Below are 22,582 nucleotides of genomic sequence, written 5' to 3' on the forward strand. Positions count from 1 at the left end.
GCAAATGATGTTTAAAATCTAAAATATGAAGTAGACAGAGAATGCAGAGAAGTTAAAGAAAACTGGTAGAATCAACAATGCAAGTTAATAGAAGAAATGGAGAAACTAGGAAGAAGTGATCTAGCCTACAGAAAGATAAAGAATATTACACACAAACACAAAAGTATAACCACTTTTGTGCTAAATGACAAACAGAGAAACCCAATAACAGACCCTGAGATAAAGCAGAAAAGATGGCAAGAATATGTACAAGAACTGTATAAAGAAACAAAACCACTCCTGCAACCAGTGCAATAATACAATGTAAATTACTTGTGATGAATTCGACAATGCACCCACAACTATTGCAATGACTAAGGCACTAGGCATAGATGGAATATCAATCAAACTAATTAAGAAAGGAAGTGAACAAGTAAAAGGCAAAGTATATCAACTGATCACTGATAGTTTTGAAAAAGGAATAGCCAGATGACTTGTTACACTCTGTAATGGTAAACTCATCTCTAAAAGGACTAAATAGAATGTACCCACTACAGGACAATAAACTTAGTAAGTCATATGTCAAAAATACTCCTAAAATCATAAAAGATTGACTGGAATCAAAATCTGAAACCTATCTTGAAGAAAACCAGTTTGGTTTCAGAAAAGAGCAAGGAACCCGGGACCCAATTCTGGCCTTAAGACATCTTGGCGAACATATTATAGGCACCTGTATATATATATATATATATATATATATATATATATATATATGTTTTATAGACTATGAAAAGGCACTTGACATGGTCTCATTGCATAAACTCTTCCTATTGTTGAGAGATTGGAGTAGAAGAACAAATAATAAAGTGGATCTGGCAACTGTATAAACATCAAACTGCAATAGTGTCTCTGCAGAAACCCACTGAGAGAGGTGAAAGATAAGAATGCCTATTCTTCCTAAACCTTTTTAACATTGTTGCAGACAAAATGATGAGAGGAGTTTTGATAAAGAGTACGGGATTGTGATAAACAGCAAAAGAGTAAATGTTATTAAACTTGCAGACGAAGCAATAATAGCAGGTTGCTCTAATGAACTGGGGAAAATGCTGAAAAGAACAAATAAGACATCCGAATATGGTGTGAGAATAAGCTTCACGAAAACAAAGGCAATGATAACAGGAAGGAAACTCCATACTGTGAACATCAGAATAGAAGATAAACCCATTAAATAAGTAACTTTCTTCCAATACTTGGGAAAGTTGATTACAGAAGATGCACGTTGCACAAAAGAAGTGAAGTCAAGAATCACACAGGCAAAGAAAGCATTTTATGATAAATATCTCATACTCACATCAAAGAAAATTGACATCAAACTAAGAAAAATACTAGTAAAAACCTTTGTCTGGCCAGTTGCATTATGTGCGTCGGAAACCTAGACACTCCTTAAACAAGATCAGAAATATCTAGTCTTTTGAGATATGGTGCTGGAGGCAATTAATGAAAGTGAGTTGGAAAGAAAAGAAAAGCAATGACAAAGTTCTCAAAGAAGTTGGCCATGAAAGAAGTATATTGGAGACTATAAAGAAGAGGTGACTCAAATGGAAAGGACACCTACTAAGGCATAACAATTTCCTCAAAACAGTAATAGAAGGGAAAATCCTAGGTAAAAGAATGAGGAGAAAACCAAGAATGAACTTCATCAAACATCTATGTGAAGATTCGGGAACAAGAAAATATGAAGAAATGAAGAGAATCTCCAAAGAGAGGAACAAATGGCAGGAATAGCTAGCTACAGCCAACTAGTCCATGGACTGAAGGACCACACAACAATAACATATTCAACAAGACTTCTTATTTCCTTGCATCTTCTCTCCATGTGAATTTGTGCTCATTTTTATGTTGGAACATGGTGTTAGTAATAACTAGTCCATGTCCTGAGCAGAAATCTATCAGGTACTCGCCATTGTTATATTAGCTTTTTTCTCTAAATTTTCCCAAAACATTTTTATATGTCTGGTAATCATTTCCAACTCTGCTGTTTAGATCTCCAACAAGGACCAAGTTTTCCATTTTTGTTGTGTCAACTCCCTTCTCTAATGCATCAAAATTTCCTCCATTTCTTCCTTAGTACCATAAGCACAAATAAGTCTTTGTCCAGTTCCCCATTCTGATATTAGCCCACATCACTCTACTTGATATTGCTTAGAAAAATCTCAGCTGTTTTTGTCTTCTTTGTTTTGGTAACACCTATTATGTCGATCTGATACTTATCCAGTTTTGATTCTTATGTTGATGGTGCCAATCTTGATCTCTGATATTGAGTTAGGATTTGTTCCGGTAGCTGACTTTTTGCTGTTTTCCCTGGTTCCTTTTTTTAAGTCAATAAAAATACTATTTGGTTTTCTAAATCCAAAATTGCTAGCCATCCTCATTCGTTCAGTATCCAGGTAGATACCCAACAGGGTGCACCATGAAAAGGTGAGGATTGGACATCAGGTCAGAAGCCCTGGTCAGTTCTCCACATTCCCCAAAAGGCCATGCGCGCGCGCGTGTGTGTGTCGGGGGATCTTCTTCCTGTTATATATTCTACAAGACTCTCCTCCACTAACTCCCATGTGGAAAATTGTTCAGACTGATGAATACATTTTCCTATCTTGCAAAATTAGATGCTGAGGCAGTCATCTAATACCTTCGGTAAGGCAGGATGTATCTAAATGGTGGAACTCTCATTGCCAGGCAGCAAAGAAAGTTTCAGACATAGCATGGTTTTTTTCAGAGTTACACTACCACATCAAATCTCACAACTTGTGGGAAAGTTGTATTGAATAAAATCTAAAAAATGAGGGGTAGGTATAGAACACACAATTTGTCTACCCTGGATCATGATGGATGTAGTTGCTAGAATCTCAGCTGCAGCTTTATATCCTCCTGAACTTTTGATATTGAAAGAACAAACAAAACAGGAGCTTAAATTTTCTTCAAATGTGCTAGAGCCGTACCATCAAACCTTCATTAAGGAGAAACTGAAAAGAGCATTTTTACTCTCTCTTGCCAGTGCCATAAGCCATGATGACATCCATTATGACATAAACATCTCCCACTGACTCTTCTGTGAATATCCTTCTGTACTGTACAACATAATACTTATATTCACCTCTATAATCTATCTCATAAGGCATCTTCCTGTTTTTGTCTCAGAAATCAGGAAAAAGAAAAGTTTAAGTAAATAAAATATTGTAGGATGTCTGTAATAAATACATATGGTCTACAAGAAGCTTTTCAGGAAGTGTAATAACTATAAAGGAATAGCATTATTTTGGCACTGTGCAAAGGTATGACAAAAAGAATAATCGAATTCCTGATATGTAGTACTATCATATACATCATTACTAACATCCTGTGAACAATTTTCCTTTAAATTAGTCTTATCTGTCATGTTTCCAGAGAATGACCAAGATTTGCAAAGATGTTGGTTTCCTTCTGGGTCTTTTTCCTGCCATTAAAATCAGGTTTTGCTTATATTTCCTCTCTTTTTAAGTGACTATACTACCAAATATTACTCACATTCCTGAATATTAACATCGAGTTCCTCCTCATATCTTCATTTTTAATGTGACTCCACTCTGAGATCCATGGATTAAAATTAGTTTGAACAGTGTCTTGTGTACAGTCTTGCCTAGTTTCTCTTTTATTCTATATAAATTTATTCATTTCAGACTCCCCTTCATACTAGCCTTGCATATTCTGCTGTCTCTTTAAATATTTAATTTTTCATCTTTCACTAAAATTGTGCCTGAATTACTGAAATATTTTACTTGTTCTATGGGTTTTCTGCCTCCGTAGCTAGCTCAGTCGGTATAGACAAAGCCCTTTGGTTGGAAAGACCTAGGTTCAATTCCCGTCCATGATGTGAGGAACCTTTATCTGGTCTCTTTCGACTAAAGGTGAGTTAGCCGGTCTCATACATAGGTAGAGTGTTTTTTCACCCAGAAACTCGGTTTGTCGTCCCTCAGAACAGGCAAATTGGCCCCCGTGAACACACACGGATTACAGTCACGAATACTTACAACAATATGTGGAAGAGATAGGGTCCTCACTGCATGTCGTTATGCCTGTAGTTAACCACAAGTCACATCATGGTACTGAGCCTCTTAGATAGGAGACGGCACATAAATGGATGGATGGGTTTTTCCATTTAGGGCGCAGTTGATATTTCAATTGTTCCTGCATATTTTCATAGGGTTTGTTCTTTTATTTAATGCCATTTTTGTGGTGAATTTATTACAGCAGTTATTTATTTAGTTAAGAAATCTTGGAGACTTTACCAGATGTATTTAAGAGTATAACATTTGCATGAAGTAAAGAGCTAAGTTGAAAATCTCAAATTTTGATAATAGGTTTAATTCCACTTTTCTTCAATAATATGATCCATACAGATGATAAATAATAACGAAGATAGTCTGCACTGTTGTCTTATACCTGATTTTGTTTCAAAACATTTTCTGTACCTCGTTCAATTCTGCTTATTTACAGCATAATATAGCCTGTATTATTCTGATACCATATAATTATGACATTTGAACAGCTTTTTGCTTGGCATCTTGTCAGATGCCTTTTCCAGATCTGTAAAACTTAAATACGAAGCCATGTTATATTCCCAAGATTTCCTTTAACTGTCTTTAAAGTTAAAATCTGATCTTGAGACAGTTTTCTCCTCTCACAGTTTCTTTTAGCCTCTTTAAGTATGCATGCATAAACTTGGAAACTCAGCAGAAAAATTCCTCTAATTCTCCCATTATTTTCCTTTTTTACAGAGTACTATGAAAGCTCTATCCTACTAATATGGAATTTGGTCCACTGACCTGACAATTCCTTCTGAATTATGTAGTGCAGCCACTTGTAAATTTTTTTGACCTGTGTGTTGGATCATTTCTAGTTTCCTATCATCTGCTCCAGCTGCCATTTCCACCGGCAGAAGAATGCCGGTGGATATTTTCCACCGGCATTCTGCTGTTCATCTCTTGTTTCATTTAACAATCTTTCTCAGTAATTCAGACATCTAGAATATCTTTGTATCTTCAGTTTTTGAAATTTTATCATCTGATTCCTTTTATAGTACTCATTCTTTGATTTCTAAGTTTTTTCAATAGCCACCAGAGTATTTGCCACCCTCCTGATAATTATTTTCTATATTCTTACCAAAGTTTTTCCACGATGTTTGTTTAGCTACTTTTATACATTATTCACTTTCTTAATATTTTTTCTCTGTATTCTCTCAGACCTTATGTTGACTTACTTATTAGGAACTTCCAATATACTTTCTTTTTTTTTCTTCAACTGCTGTTTTAACTTTCTGTGTCTTCCACAGAGTTCTGACTTCTAACCTTTCAGATACTTTTATTCCCGAGTCTCCAAAGTGTCATTCTTGTTTTGGAGCTCTTTTTGTTTTTTCCTATTAATTGTATATTTAAGTGTAGTTCACCACTGGACTGTTAAGACTTTTTTCTTTTTTAAAACTTACGCACGTATGCACTATTCTTTCATATGTTATTCAGTTTATTCCTTCTCAAAACTGAATGGATCATTTCCTGTTTCAAATCCTAACCTTCTATGAAGATATCACTATCCATAATAACAGTGAACCAGACTCTTTTACTTCGTGTCTTCTCTCTGTGTGTGCAGAATTATATTTTAGAATATATTAGTAATGACTAGTCTGTATCTGGAACAGAAATACAGCAGGTACCTACCATTGTTATTTGCTTGGCTCTTTTCTCCATAATTTCCTGAAGCATTTCTGTATATCTTCTTTTGCTGTTTAGGTGTCCAACAGGAACTAACTTTTCATTTTCTTTCTTTGTCAGCTTCTTTCTCTGATAACTCTTATTTTGTGATTAATTTTATGGAAAGTTATATTCCATAATGGTACATATTTACCAGTTGTTTTTCTTAGTGTGCTCATTGCCACTCATAATGATGCAGGTGTCATTGCAGCAGTTATGGTCTCTTCCTTAAAATTCACTCACTTCTTTAGTAGAACCTTCTGTAGGATCATATTGCCTGCCATTCAAGATTATCTTCATGTTTAGTGTTGAATACTGTAGTTGCTCCTTCCTTTTCTTGATCATTATTACCAAAATATGACATAATGTAGGTGCTTTTTAGAAGAATCACACTTGTTTTTTTTTGTAATGCCAATATGACCTGGTACTTCAACTAATTCTTTTACCAGTTCCACTTCTTTTTTGTAGATACTTCTCATGTTGATAGTTCCCATCTTATATTTTATGATGTTGAGTTTGAGTTTTTTCCAGTAGCTAACTCTTCACTTTTTTGTCCTTGATCACCTGATGAAAAACAGCTGGGCTGCTTTGTTTGATGGCGATGACTCACCTTGCTGCATGATTTTATCACATCATACTATCATTGTTTTTTATATAAATCAATACAAAATACCATTTGTTTGGATAAATCTCAAATTGTGAGAACCTACCCTTGTTTGTTCAGTATCCAGGCACATACCTACTCTAAGTGCATCACAACAATGTGAAGATTGGACATTAGGTCAGAAAGTTCCTGTTGGTTCTCTGCATTCCTTAAAAGACTATTTGAAGATCTTCTAGTCTTTTCCAAGTACTTCATATATTTGTGAAGTGTAGTTTTTTAGTTCTGGAAGTTTAGGTTAGATAATGTCAAGGAGGATTTCACCAGGTTGAAGCTTTAATAATCTTAAGTAGTCTGCTTTGGCACATTGAAATCTCAGCAAAGTCCAGGCTTTTGATTAAGAGATGTTACTTTTGTCCATTTTATCTTATTCAGGAGAGATATGGAGACTTAAAGACATAAAGTAGAATACAAGAAATAGCAACACAAGAGGATACTGATGGCAAAAAAAACCCACAAAGAATGGTAGAATAAAAAATTGGACATTAGGATTCCATTGGGACTAGAAAGTGTTAAAGAAATGCTTGGTTGCTTTTGCTTGGACATGTAGAGAAAATTAATGAATGAATGAATACCAAGTAGAACTTGACTATGAAATTATTTCAGAAATTTACAACATATACTGGAATATTAATTAAAAGAAACTATGACATGTGCACGCAGGCACTACAAAAAGCAAATGAGGCAGAAGAGAAAAGCTAACGTTGTTCCTAGAGTCCTAAAGGTGTCCCCTAGCAGGCTATATTGGGTTGTCTTGGCTGTTGGACTGAAGTTCTCAAGATGCAAGCTTCCCAAATTTGGGGCAGTTTCATGCACCCAAATTATGAGGCTGATTCCATGAACAATCTTTTGTATTTAAATTTGCTGCGGTATAATAACGTTGCTTTCTTCCAACGTATTCTGTGGCGGGTATCCAGAGCATGGCCTGCAAGACCATAGTGGCTGTACTGGTGAAACCAGATGTAGTCTTTGTGTTCCGATATCCTAACATTTGCTGTCCTGTCTGCTTGGCCAAAGTAGGACAGTTTACAGCTGCAAGGTACCTGATATACTCCAGGTAGGTCCAGAGGAAGTGGCTGGTCTTTGGTGGAGCAGATAAGAGATGCCAATTTCTTATATGGTTAATAAAAAGAAGTCAGGTCATATTTTTTTAAAGATTTTTGGTTAACTTTTCAGAGGTGCCCTGGATATAGGCAATGTTGGTGGATTTAGTATAATCTTTGTTCTGAAAGAGGGGGGGGGGTTAACTGGTTTTAATATTTTTTGAATTTTTTGGGGGTTGTAGTCATTGGTTGAGAAAGTGTTCCCTTCAAGTTCTACTTGAAGGGAAATGAAAAGTGGGGACAAAAGACCATGGAAATGGTGGAGAGATCATATTGAGAGAAGATTTAAGATAAAGAAACTTGGTCTGAGGAAGAGTATTCTGGAAAAAAGGAATATTGGAGAATAGAAAGAAATGGAGAGTTTTGACCCCCCCCCCACACACACACCCGAGATGTAACAGCTGTTGGAGCAGTTGTTGAAGATGAATGTCAATCAATTAAAAATATAATTTTGTAAAATTATATTTATATTATATTTGTAAAATTTTTGCAATGAATTTATTTAATGTTAATTCAGTAATTTTTTTGTAATATTTTATAGGTAATTATGGCAACAAATCGAATTGAGACTCTAGATCCTGCACTTATAAGACCAGGTCGTATTGACAGAAAAATTGAATTTCCACTACCAGATGAGAAAACTAAAAGGCGAATATTTACCATTCACACAGCTAGAATGACACTGGCAGAAGATGTAAATATTGATGACTTGGTAATGGCAAAAGATGATCTTTCAGGGGCTGATATTAAAGTAAGCTTATCTTAAACTACACTATTAAGGAACTTATCATTCTTGTCATTTAATTTTTGAGTAAATGTTAGTCCAGTTGCAAACTTTGAATATATCTCCTTAAAAAAAATATATATATATTTCATTTAGTTTTTAAAGAAAATTTGATTTATTGGATGAAAACATGATATCAACATAACTTTTGTAAAGATTTTATAAAGATGTTGAGAGTTTATTTTTCAGTTGGTTAGTATCTTCAGGACTGGGGTAAGACCTTACCCCAGTCCTGAAGATACTTTCAGGCACAAACTTTGTTTGCTTACACTTGGATAAAGGATTAAACTAAACTTATTATAGTCTAACCTTACCCAAGTCCTGAAGATACTTTCAGGCACAAACTTTGTTTGCTTACACTTGGATAAAGGATTAAACTAAACTTATTATAGTCTAACCTTACCCAAGTCCTGAAGATACTTTCAGGTGCAAACTTTGTTTGCTCACACTTGGATAAAGGATTAAACTAAACTTATCATAGTCTAACCAAGTGAAAAATAAACTCTCAACATCTCTCTCTGAATCTGGAGTAATTTAATAATAAGGTGGTTGTACACCCTTTGGCAACTCCTATAGGTTGGAATGACCTCTCATTGCTTCTGCCTTGGTGTCTCCACTGCTGGGCCTGGCTCCCACTGACGAGACCTCAATAAAGGTTGAAACCGGTATGGGTAGTGGCCCTTGCCTTAATGCATAGCATTACACATATCCGCAAGGAGATGTGCTTTGCATTATGGGAGATACTGAGACAGGAGTGAGGAGAGCTTTCTCCACCTATGCAATGAGTTGCCTGGTGTTGTACTATCTTACCCCAGTCCTGAAGATACTTTCAGGCACAAACTTTGTTTGCTCACACTTGGATAAAGGATTAAACTAAACTTATTATTTCATAAAGATTAAGAGGCTTATGTTACATTATATTCTTGTCACTTTCTCAATGCTCATATAGTTCATTTCCCAGAATGCACTCTCAGTAGTTTTTTATTATTATTGTGACACTTTCAGGGAGTCCAAAGACTTTTCGAGGGAGAGTGTGGCAACAGCATCGAACGATTGATCCCTCCAACTACTAACCATGCTCAAACTTGCTTTACTTTTTGCATGAGTTATGAGTAGCAGAGGCTCTACCAATCAACCAACCTTAGTTTAAGATATTAGTTTTCTACCAATAGTTTTATTCCACATAAGTGAATTATTTGTCAGATCTTTTAATTGATTTTAATTCAATTATAACATCAGTTATATTGAAGTTTTCTTGAAGAAAACTATAGTTAACAAGGAATGAAATAAATAATTAAATATTTGCACACCAACACATTTTGATAACTCAAAATAGCATTATCTAAGGCACTTGAAAGAAGTGTTCAACAAAAGGCAGATTGAAGTGATATAAATGTTGTAAACTACAACATATGGGAATGGATATAGGGTTGATGGTGAGATGGATAGCTCGGTGGTTGATGGAGAGATATCAAAGAGTAGTTTATTCAGGAGTAGAGTCCAAAAAACGGCCTGTGACTAGTGGTGGTCCAAGTCCAGTGGTCCAAGAACAGGGTTCTGTTCTTGGACCACTGCTGTTTAATCTGTTCATTAACGATATAGGGAAGGGTCTAAGTGGGACAGTTCATTTGTTCGCTGATGATGCAAAGTTGGGTAGGGCGATAGTGAATGCAGAAGATGTCAAAGTCTTGCAAGATGACTTAGATAGATTGGAGTTCTGGACTAAGGAGAATGGATGTCAATTTAATGTGACAAAATGTAAGGTTATGCATTTCGGAGTGAAAAGATTAGCAGCAGTATACCACATTGGTGGAACTGTACTCCAAGAGATTGATGAGGCCAGGGACTTGGGAGTGTTGGTGGATGGGGATAATGATAACTAATATTTAAGGAATTGACAGCGTATACTGGAAATATAGATTAAATAAACTTTAATATATACACTTTCCGATATTTCGGCGAACGTCACGTTGCCATCTTCTTGGGAACTTACTAAAAAGACACGTGCACACAAGTACTAATAACAGCAAATGAGACTGAAGCTAGGAAGCTAGCGTTTTCCTAAAGTCCTGATGGTGCCCCCTGGCGGGCTATATTGGTAGTTCTTGGCCTTTGGGCTGAAGTTCTTCTGATAAAAGTTTCCCAAATTTGGGGCAGTTTCATGCATCCAAATTTGTTGAGGTTTGGCATGTTCCTAAGGGCCGAGGCTGATTCCATGAATAGTCTTTCATACTTGAACTTGCTGCGGTGTATTACTGTGGCTTTCTTCCATCCTATTCTGTGGCGAGTATCCAGAGCGTGGTCTGCAAGCCCAGAGTGGCTGTACTGGTGAAATTGGATGTAATCCTTGTGTTCTGAGATTCTGATATTTGCTGTCCTGCCTGTTTGGCCAAAGTAGGACAGTTTACAGCTGCAAGGGACCTGGTATACACCAGGTAGGTCTAGGGGAAGTGGTTGGTCTTTGGTGGAGTGGATAAGGGATGTCAGTTTTCTGTGTGGTTTGTAACAAGTGGTCAAGTCATGTTTTTTTAAGATTTTATTGATTTTTTCCGAGGTGCCTCTGATGTAGGGAATAGTGATGGATTTAGAGTAATCTTTTTTGTGAAGGGGAGGGGGTGGTGGGTTGTGGATAACTGGGTTAAGTATTTTTTGGAGGGGGTAGCCGTTGGCTGAGAAAGTGTCACGGATGTGATTTAGTTCAGTGGTTAGGGCTTGATCATTAGAACAGATTATTTTTGCCCTGTTGAATAATGTTTTAATAACTCCATATTGTTGTGAGGGGGGGGGGGATTGTTGGTGAATGTATCTGCCTGTATGGGTGGGTTTTCTATAAACTGAGAAAACCAAGGTTCCATCAGGTTGGCGGGTGACTAGTGTGTCTAGGAAGGGGAGGTTATTGTTTTCCTCTTTTTCCAGGGTGAATTTGATTCTAGGGTGTTGGTTGTTCAAGTGTGTTAGGAAGGAGAGGAGTGAATCCGGGCCATGTGGCCAAATAGCGAAAACATCATCAACGTAGCGCAGCCATATGGTAGGTTTTTGTGGGGCTGAGTTTAAGGCTTTCTCTTCAAACATCTCCATGACGAAGTTGGCCAGGGGTGGGGAAAGTGGTGAACCCATGGCTGTCCCCTCTATCTGTTTGTAGAATTTTTCCTGCCAAACGAAATAGCCTGAGTTCATTGTAAACTGAAATAGGGCTGAGATATCGGGAGGAAATTTAGCTTGGATTAGCTCTAAGGTTTCTTTGAGGGGGACATTCGTGAATAGGGAGGAGACATCAAAACTGACCATTATGTCATTATGTTGGAGTGTAAGGTTTTCTATACTGGCTTTGAAGTGGGCTGAGTTTTTTATGTGTGATGGTGTATTGCCAGTCTTTGGCTAAATGCTTGGCTAGTTTGTAAGTGGGGGAATCAATGCCATCCACTATGGGACGTAATGGCACATTTTCTTTGTGTATTTTTGGGAGCCCATATATGCGGGGGGGTCTAGAGTTATAGGGTTTTAGTCTGTTGGTAATCTCCATAGGCCAAGAAGTGACCTTCTTAAGGAGCCTATGGAGTTTTCTAATTTGTGAGTTGTGGGATTGTAATCAATGGGGAGGTAAGTGGAACGATCTAATAATAAAGCCTTGAGCTTACCTGTGTAGTCTTTAAGATTGAGTACCACAGTGGCGTTCCCCTTATCCGCTTTGGTGATCACTATTTTTTTGTTTCTCTTCAATTCTTGTAGTGCCTTGTATTCACTAATGGATATGTTGGATTTTGGAGGTTTTGCTTTATTGAGAACACAGGCTACATCCAATCTAATGTCGTTGGCGATGTGGGTTGGAAGTTGGCGAATCCCGCGTTCAATTTGAATCATTAATTCCTCGGCCGGTAATTTCCTAGGAGCAATGGCGAAGTTGTGACCACGTGACAGAGCGTGGAGTGCTTCTGGCTTTAAGGTAGCTGACGATAGGTTAACAACAGTGTTGGTTTGTAGTTTGGACGCCGAGTTCTTTGTTAATTTATCAAACTTGTTGATATGTCGGCTTCGTACTCGTTCAAATTCTTTTTTAGCTGCCGTTCACGAGACGTCATGTAGGATCGACCAAAGCTTGTGATTCAGCGTAAGTGAAAGCTCATTTTCTAGCATTGATATAGCTCTGTTTATGTCGGCTAGGGAACCGCGTGTAGCGGTAATTTGCTCCCGAAGTAATGCCTGGCTAGCGCGGTTGTAAATACAGAGAGCTTTCTGTGAGATGAAGCGGTGTTTAAATTTAACACAGTTCGGGATGACATGATTATCCCGGCAGCGTTTTAGGAATGCCAGACGGTTAAGTTGTCTGGATAATTTCAGCCTCAGTTTGCCGTAATGGTGGGCCTTGCGTGCGAAGAGATCTCCGTGGATGATCATTATTCTTGTTGAGAGGCTTATACGCTGGTTAGACATGATAACTAATATTTAAGGAATTGACAGCGTATACTGGAAATATAGATTAAATAAACTTTAATATATACACTTTCCGATATTTCGGCGAACGTCACGTTGCCATCTTCTTGGGAACTTACTAAAAAGACACGTGCACACAAGTACTAATAACAGCAAATGAGACTGAAGCTAGCGTTTTCCTAAAGTCCTGATGGTGCCCCCTGACGGGCTATATTGGTAGTTCTTGGCCTTTGGGCTGAAGTTCTTCTGATAAAAGTTTCCCAAATTTGGGGCAGTTTCATGCATCCAAATTTGTTGAGGTTTGGCATGTTCCTAAGGGCCGAGGCTGATTCCATGAATAGTCTTTCATACTTGAACTTGTTGCGGTGTATTACTGTGGCTTTCTTCCATCTTATTCTGTGGCGAGTATCCAGAGCGTGGTCTGCAAGCCCAGAGTGGCTGTACTGGTGAAATCGGATGTAATCCTTGTGTTCTGAGATTCTGATATTTGCTGTCCTGCCTGTTTGGCCAAAGTAGGACAGTTTACAGCTGCAAGGGACCTGGTATACTCAACCAGGTCCCTTGCTCAACAAGAATAATGGTGGATAGGGAGATGAAGTTTAGGGGGCACATTGCGAAAGTAGCTAAATCAGCTCATCAACTCACTTGGTTGTTGAAAAATACCTTGACGAGCAGAGAAAAACAAGTTATTGTACCTCTGTACCGAGCCCTGATAAGACCTCATCTCGACTACTGTGCCCAGATTTGGTCACCTCGGTTCCTTCTTGATGGGGAGGAGGTTGAGAGGATCCAGAGGCGAGTGATTAAGATGATAGCAGGTCTATGGAATGAACCATATGAGAACAGGTTGAAGATTTGTGGGTTGCAGAAACTAGTTGATAGGCGAAAAAGGGGAGATATGATTGAGACATTCAAATTGCTAAAAGGATTCTATAGGATTAATTCAGATGATATTTTTGAGATCAGGACTGGTGGTGGGAGAACTAGGGGACACCAATGGAAGTTGGGCAAGAGCGTGGTTAGCAGGGGTGTTAGAGCTGGGTTCTTTACTTTTAGAGTGGTAAATGAGTGGAATAAGCTGCCAGAGTCTGTTGTGGGTGCTATGACAGTGAGCGAGTTCAAGGCAAGGTATGATAGATACTGTGAAAATGTTGAACAGCTGTGTGAACATGATGTTTAGGGCCTCCCTTGATGAGTCTAAGGACTCCTGGAGTAGCCCGTGGTAATAATAATAATAATAATAATAAAGAACAAGGAAAATCACTAGCTCCATGCAAGACTTGCACTTTTCATGGTTATCCTCTACCTAGTCTAGCCATAAATACCGTTACTAGTTGAACAGCACATAAACCTTAATCTATCAGTAAATCGTTTACAGCTATCAGATTCAATGTTTGAAATGCTCCCTTTTGCCTTCATGCATACCCAAAGTCTGTGAGGCCACATATTGATGGCCGCAAACACCACATCTAATGCAAACACTGCTGCTGCTGCTGCTCGCTCCTAATCCTCCTTCAGGCTGCCAATGCTGTGGTGCCATCTCTTGCAAGCTACTCTCTCTCAACTCTGAGTACAAATTCAGACTTGGACTTTCAGGCAGCTAATCAGATGTAACATGTGGTCAGGTATATTCACCTCCAACTACTGTTGTGTGGTTCTTGTGTGCAGGGGCTGAGTCCTGTTGGAAAGTCCACTGCCTTCTGTGAAACATGTTGTTCAGGTTCCAGCACAGTGTCTTGATACACTTTGGTGAATTTTGACTTCTTTCTTTCAGGAATGCAACTTGGACCCCCCCCCCCCACCTCCTCTGATACATCATCTCCTCTCCCCCCATTCACCAAACTATCATTGGTGCAGGGTGGTGACTTCTCTGATTCCCAGTGCTAAGGCATGTGCTGTGCGACCATCCAGGCCATATACCCAATTGTTTTGACAATTAAACTCTTCGATGGTGAAAATCTTATCTGTGAAGAGGATATCCAAAACATTTTTAGCATATTTAAAATAACAGGTGGCTCCATTCCAACTTTGAGAAGAACTATTAAGCTACATGGTTCTCATAATCTCCCCACTGCATGTTAACCTGTACCGCTAGACAAGTCTCTCTCTCTCTCTCTCTCTCTACTGATAAACATGCAAATATGGGCTGTGCACAGCACCACTTATGGAACTGGGCTGCGCAATTCTGTGGGCAGTGTAAGGGTGTGCGGAAGTTGTAACAGTATTTATGGCAAGACTGATGTATAATTAGCACTTACAAGCTGACAGAGGGCTAAGGCAGTATTGTCAAAAGGTGTTCAAAATAAATCCATCAGTTCTTGTTACAATATCCAGCGATTGTAGAGCTTGGCTGCTTCAAAGTGAAGTTATTAAATGTGGAATGGGATTTCTGTAACAGCTTGGTTTTTTCCATCTGATCAAATGATATTTTTTTGTTTCAAAGAAATGCTAAACTAATCCACTTTTAGGTTATCCATTGCATATCTTGGTTACTCCTTAAAAGTAAGGAAATTATTTAACCAAAATTACACCTTTTTGTTCCCCTGTTCATTTTTCTTTTGAAACTGTGGTGTGCATTTTCAGTTTATCTACCTAGTTAGATCTTAAAAATGCCTTAAAAGACTGAAATAGATCTGCAAATATTGGAGTCCTGATTGTTAACAGATTAATTTGGAGAATTGTTGATAGGAAGTTAATAATGATGTAAATTTTTTCATGTGGTACTATCACAATATCCTGTCTTGAACTTCCAGCAATTAGAAGGCCTACTATCACCATCTTGTGCAGACCTTTTCATGGAAAAACTTGAAAAAGAAATTCTCTCTACAGTCTTCCCTAGACCATCTACATGGTGGAGATATGTTGACGATATCTTCATTATATGGCAAGACAGCTTTGAAAACCTAAAATCGTTTGTGGATAAAATCAACTCAATACATAACAAGATAAAATTCACTCTGGAAGTGGAAAACAACAACCAACTACATTTTTTAGACATCTTGATAAAGAAACAATCAAATAGTGTCAAATTATCTATTTACAGAAAGCCCACAGATACTGGAAGATATCTTAATTATACTTCAAACCATCACAAGACACACAAACTGAGCATTATCCACATGTTGAAATATAGGGCCAGAAAAATTTTATATCAGAAGGGGGGGGGGGGATACACAGACTGAACTCTCACTAATAGCCAACACATTATCACAAAATGGATATCCTCAAAACATCATCAAAAGTTATCTATACAGTGACAACCCCAGACAAGAAGAATCACGTTCCCAGCACATTTCTACTGTAGTGATCCTTTTCATCAAGTCAATTTCTTATCAAATAGCCAGAATACTAAGAGCCTACAACATCAGAGTGGTCTTCAAACCAACCACCAGCATCAGACAAGTTTTAGGATCCCCAAAAGAAAGGTGCCTTTCTACAAATATCCTGGAGTATATTACATTCCTTGCTCTTGCGGTCTTGCCTACATTCGACAAACTTCACAGAGTTTAGAAATCAGACAAAAAGAACATGTTGGTGATGTAAACCACAACAGAAGTATCTCTTCTGGCTTAGCACATCATTTCTGTACATCTAACCACACGATAGAGTGGCAAAACAGCTCCATGCCATATCTGGATGACGACTACAGACATCGTTTATTCAAGGAAGCCACAATAGTGTTAATAACCGGTGGAAACCTCAACAGAAATCAGGGCGCAATCCTAAACAGTTCGTGGAAAAACTTGATCCTCTCTCTAAATCAATCTGAACTACAGCTAGCCAGGTAATCACATTACATGTTTACAACAAACACGCATGCGTGATAATGAATAAGAACAATAAGTCCTCTCTGTCACGCGAACATGTAACCTTAGCTACTAATTGGTTTACAACGTTTTTTATGTTCCTTTCAATTTGCATTTACTAGTAAACGCCTCGAAAAAGTCAGACAGTTTGCTGGCGAAACTGGTGGGCTCTAATGTAGTTTTGTTTTTCGTAAATGGTCAATAATTAATAAATAAGTTTGTATTTGAAATAAGCATGGATCTTTAATATCTCCCATTTCTGTTTATTATGGATTCTTTTACATTGCAAAAATGAAGACTTTTAGGTTTTTTTGATAAAATGCGAAAATAATTTTTTTGCTTCCCATAACTGTAAGGAAACTTTCAAATATTAAAAGTGTAAATATAAAAATTCTAAATTGATGCCTCTTGGCATCAATTTGGATATTAAGGATTCATCCATATTTTTTAGCCAAATGAGAAAAAAATTTACCAGCGCTTACAAAAACTTAAATTTCTCATAAGCTCTTTGGTAAATTTTAAAAACGTGGAACTTTTCTATATTTGACTATAGAATAGAACTGGATTCATAACCTGCCCCATAGTATTATCTCATTCATTCCAAATTAAAGTCTCTTGGCTCAATATAGTACAGTCATAGCTCGATTAACAAAGAGGATGCATTCCACAAAATTACTTTGTTAAACGAAACTTGGTTCTCAGAAATAAAAATACTGTGGCAATAATAGGGATATGTTCATATGTAAAGAAAATGAAAGATTTTTTTTTGAAAAAAGAAAAGCTTTATTAAATAAAAAGGCAATATTACATACCTAACAAAGATAAAATCATGTCATTTTAAAATACGAATCTAAAGTTGATTGTTTATGCTTTTTTCTCTTTCGTTTAACAATTGTCTATACGGATTTATTGCATTTAACACTGATCGCTTAACGATAACACTTCTTCATAAATCAGGATCATTTTCTTTTCACTGAAAAAATTTAAAACGCTTTTAATGTCATTCAAGTACCTTTTTAAATGCTTAGTTACTAACACTTTTTCGGTATGAACTTTTTTAATTTCGTCTTCATTTTCTTTGGCTTTGTTGCTAACAAGTTTTTCTGAATCTTTCACTGAAAAACCATCATCATCTGCATTTAATAAATTTTTTATATTCTCTTCATTGACATTTTCGAAACCTATTGATTGAGCCATCTGGATAACTTCATTTCTAATCTTTTGAATGTTATTTTCTTCTTCTAGCACAACTTCTGGCCATAATTTGCACCAAACTCCATTTAAGCATTTCTGAGTGACTTCTTCCAAGAGCTATTAATGTTTTCAATTGTCTTTGATGGTGTAGTTTTTCCAAAAAGTTTTAATTGACATTTGCTCTTTATCTTCTAGTTAAATTGCTTAATATACCACACAAATAATAAGCTTAAATGTTGCTATTACTCCCTGATCCATCAGTTGAATCAGGAAAGTTCTGTTTGCTGGAAGAATGACAAATTTGACAGGAATGCATGTGTCTAATGTACTGTTAAGATCATTAGGATGTCCTAGAGCGTTGTCCAACAACAAAACAGTTTTTTTTTCAAAATTATTTCTTTGGCAATACCGTTTCACTTCTGGACAAAAATGGTTAACAAACCAATCAGTAAATAACTCCTTGGTAATCCACATTTTTATTAGCTTTCAATATTACAAGTAAATTCGCTTTTATGTTACCTTTTAATGCCCCTGGATTTTCCGAATGGTAAACTAATAACAATTTTAATTTAAAATCACCAGTGGCATTTGATCCAAAGAGTAAGGTTAAACGGTCTACTTTCAACGCAGCTCCTGATTTTTCTTCAATAGAAATGATGTTTTTCGATGGTAGCTGTTTCCAGAACAAACTGCTTTCGTCATTGAACACCAAATTTGGTGAAAAATTTTCACGTTTAATTATTTCCTTTACTTTTTCTAGAAACTTATTCGCAACTTCAGCATCTGCACTTGCAGCTTCTCCTGATAATTTTACATTATGAATTCTGGCCCATTTTTAAAATTTTTCAAACCAACCACTAGAAGCTATAAAATTTTCTGCAATTTCTTCAGTTTGTTTAGATTTCAGGTGATTAAACAAAAATAATGCTTTTCCTTGAATCACCATTTGAGTTAAAGGCATATGTTACATCATTGTTTCTCTCTAATTTCTAAACTTATATACCTCATTAACCTCTATTATCTTTTCTTATGTGTAGTCTAACTTGATTCGACCTAGGGATATTCCCTTTTCGGATACTGGCAAATTTGTATTATACTGCGCCAGCCAGTATCCTATAACAGGAATTAATTCAAGTTCAGGGAAATATTCCTAGATTCATTGGTATACACTCTAACATACACTTAAAGAGATATTGGTACTTTGCAGTCATGACCAATGATCTATTACTTAAATATATATATATCTAAACTTTCTCCCGCTAAGGCTCTAATTTCATAAGTGGTAAATTGATATCTCGAATTCAGGCATGACTCAGGCATATGCAATAAAACATGTTTATTGGAACTAAAATACAAGTACAACTAAATTGAATCAAAATACTAAAACTTCCAAATCTCTTGCTAAGTTAAATCTCATGCTAAGACAGTTAAGCAATTCTAAATTAATCAAATTCGCCTAGACAGATCAAAATGTTAATTATACAAAATTAATGGAAAGCAATGACAATATCACACTAAATTAAGATCCTCTCATGCATGCATGCTATTGATAAAGTACATATTACACAACTTGTTGCCAGTGCCGGATTTATGTATAAGCTAAAAAAGCTACAGCTTAGGGCCTCGCAATCTGCCGGAGCCTCAAATAAAAAAACAAAAAGACCAGCTGATGTAATTCAAAACAGTAGGGTTGCCTCTGGGTTTTGTATACCTTAGGGCCTCAGCAAGTCTAAATCCGGCCCTGCTTGTTGCTTTCTCAGTTAAGGCTATCTACTAAACAAAATACACTTATCATTTCAGTCACATTCAATTAGAGATTCGTTCCTGACAAATTCCTTGTCCAACAGAATTAGCGTTTCAAAATACGAAATCTTATCAAAGTTCTCTAAAAGATTGTCCACATTACTTAATCAAACACAAATTTCTATCTTCTATTACTTCTGTAACATATAACAAAGATCTCTACATTACCCAGTTCTTTCCGAAGGTCTATTAACTATCACGTGTTGTTCTGGTCATCCTTCGATTGGCTATCTCGGCACCTGGCCCTTTTGGCTACGTCGTCCTTTCTACTGCTGCCAGACTCGAACTAGTTTCTGCCGCGACTAAGGGCTATCTCTGCTCCTTTCCGATGGGACATCCAGCGACTGGCACGATTCTGCATAGGCTGACGATTTGCGTACGGCTCCACGTGGAATCTTCTTCAACATGATCAGGAAAACGGCCCGCTGTCTGACATCATAGAACCCTGGCTCGTCTTTTCTCCGAGCACCAGTCAAGAATCCTTGAGATGAAAATCCGGGGAAAAAAAAAAAAAAAAAAAAAAGCCTCGCAATATGGTGTGCATTGCCTTATATTCTGTGTTCTAGCACCCTCTTTTTGCTGTATCCTTTTTTGCACGACCCTTTAGTTTTAATGCCCTTAAGATGATCCCTTGCTCTCCCTTTTGCTGTTAGGTGCTGTCTTCGCGGAAAGTGCACATAAGTCACTTTCTGCGTAAGCTGTAGCCTCTGGCATTACGATCGATATGTGCATTTCGGACGCAACCTTTGAACTCTTACTCATTACCTGCCTGGCAACTTACGTTATTTTAGATGGCTTAATAGGACACAAATTTAAGCTTATATTTCTTTTTCATGGAATTACTAATTTGACATAAATCTCTAATTTAGTCTTCCGTTTGACAACAAATATTTCTAATACATTACACATATTAATGCACATTATCATATACAACAAACAAGGTCTTTCTTACTTTCTGCTGGTGTGCAGATATTATCTTAAATTAGTTAAAATTTTCATGTTAGATTCTGAATGAACAACTTCTTAGAAAATCCTCCATTCAGGATCTAACACATATGACATATCATCTATCCACAAACTTAACATTTTCTCCATTTTTTTCTAAAATTGGACTCCTTAAACAAGTTAATTTTGTTGCTGTAAGTACATTTCTGAGAAGACTGTTTTATTTTTTCTGATTAACTAAGTATGGTTGTTAAAGTTGACTGCAGTAATCCTAACGAATGTGCCACATCGGATTTTCTTTCACCACATTGTACGATATTTAGTTTATTCCTGCAGAGGTTTCTGGGGTTAAGACATTCAATATAATTATTCTAGTTTTGGAACCACATGTTTATTAAAGAAAACTGTTTTTAAAACTAAACAAGTTTCGTTAGTTGTCAGACTAACATCTTCAACGGTAAAGAGAACGTTTAAAGCACAAAGTACTAGAAATTATGAAAATTAGTTCATTTGTTGGTATTGTGAACATCAAAACAGTTCGTTAAACAACTGAATAACAGATCTATACAACCGTTAATGCGTGTTAGCTGGAGACGATGCTATTTGTTGTCATGTTCTGTGGTTCACGCTCACTCTGTCCGAATTCTGAAATTGGTAAATTTTTAATAAACGATGATTAAACTTGATTTAAAATCAGACCTTGGTTTTTGTTGCATTGCGTAGGAATTTTAATCATATTTGCTGCCTCTTTGAATTTTCTTGTGAAACAGTTCTTATCTATATAGGACGTTTGTTCTATCGCAGAGTATATCAGACCAATAGAGGTGTGTGAAATGCCAATCCCGATTTATGTTCTCTATTATTTTGTATGTTCTTTTGATGTTCACTCATGCGGATTTCTCCCAGTCTCTCCATCTGGCCCACATAGCAGATGCCACAGGAACAGTGAATATTATAAACCCCTGGCTTTTTCATTGGGTGATGTAGCGGTTTCAGAGGATGAAGAGATCTTGATATTTTTTCAAGTGGCAGTAAAGTCACTTTGATGTTTTATTTGTAGAGAAGTTTGGCTAATTCATCTGTTACATTCTTGATATAAGAAAGGGTGACTGCATTCTTGAAATCTTGTTTATTTAAGTTTCTTGTAGATGCTGTATTGAGAATTTTCTTAACTTATATTGAAACAATTCAGTTTGTAGGATCTGTGTTACGTATTGTATTTCTTCTGTACTGGGGATGTTGTATGCTTTATCCTTTAAGGTTTTTATTAGGCCTATTTTTTGCTTGAGGTGGTGATGTGAAGTAGCATTCAGAAATTTTCCTGTGTTTGTTGGTTTTTCTATAGATGAAGAATGATAATCTTTTTTCTTTCCTTTATTTCTATAAGGATGCATAGGAAAAGAAGATTTTTATTTTCTTCTAGTTCCAGAGTGAATTTTATGTTAGGATGTAAGTTATTAAGATAGTCTTGAAATGTAGTCTTTAAAAGAAGAACATGTAAGAAAGTTTTAAGAGTTGATCAGCTCTCAGATGTGAACTGTATACTAAAATACACAAATATTATTCATGAAAAAATGAAAGAGTTTGAGAGCAGGAACCAAACCTTGGAGATTCAGTGGCTAGCCCTGAAAAAAACACTGATTGATTCAGCCAGACAGGCATGTGGTGAGGTTGTCTGTAAGGATAGAAAAATCAGAACTTCATGGTGGACACAGGAAGTTAAAAGCATAAAAGTTCCTGGCAAATAAATCAGCTTGTGCTCTTAGAGAATACAGAGACAAATGTAAGAAAGCTAAACACTGTGTAAAACTGACCAGTCAAAGTCCTCCCATGACTTTTTGTTAAGAACATAGAAAAATATCAAGAAGGTGGCAAGATATTCTGGAGATTGTTGAAGAAGCTCAGAAATGGAGGAAAGAATACTGTAAAAGGAATTAGAGATGATAAAGGTGACATGAAAATATAGAAAAAGATATCTTTGAAATATGAATAATTACTTTGAAAAACTGTAAAAGTAAACAAGCAGTGATGACAGCACAGTGGTAAAAAAAACACTGACCAGGAATACATATCCATACTTGAAGTAGAAAAAG

At 36.7% G+C, this 22,582-nt stretch overlaps 1 protein-coding gene across 2 annotated transcripts in view; it reads left to right on the forward strand.

Moving 5' to 3' along the window:
* The window catches only part of Rpt2 (26S proteasome regulatory subunit Rpt2), a 201,932-nt gene that overhangs the window by 173,428 nt on the left and 5,922 nt on the right, over positions 1–22,582 (forward strand). For both annotated transcript variants that reach the window (XM_090399687.1, XM_090399686.1), the window contains exon 11: positions 8,068–8,277. In XM_090399687.1, the coding sequence (XP_090255813.1) occupies positions 8,068–8,277 (210 nt within the window). The remainder of the gene's footprint in view (positions 1–8,067; positions 8,278–22,582) is intronic.

Source organism: Typopeltis vanoorti, chromosome 10 (assembly GCF_054136105.1).
Source record: "Typopeltis vanoorti isolate ZY-2024b chromosome 10, IOZ_Tvanoo_1.0, whole genome shotgun sequence".
NCBI classification, from domain to species: domain Eukaryota; kingdom Metazoa; phylum Arthropoda; class Arachnida; order Uropygi; family Thelyphonidae; genus Typopeltis; species Typopeltis vanoorti.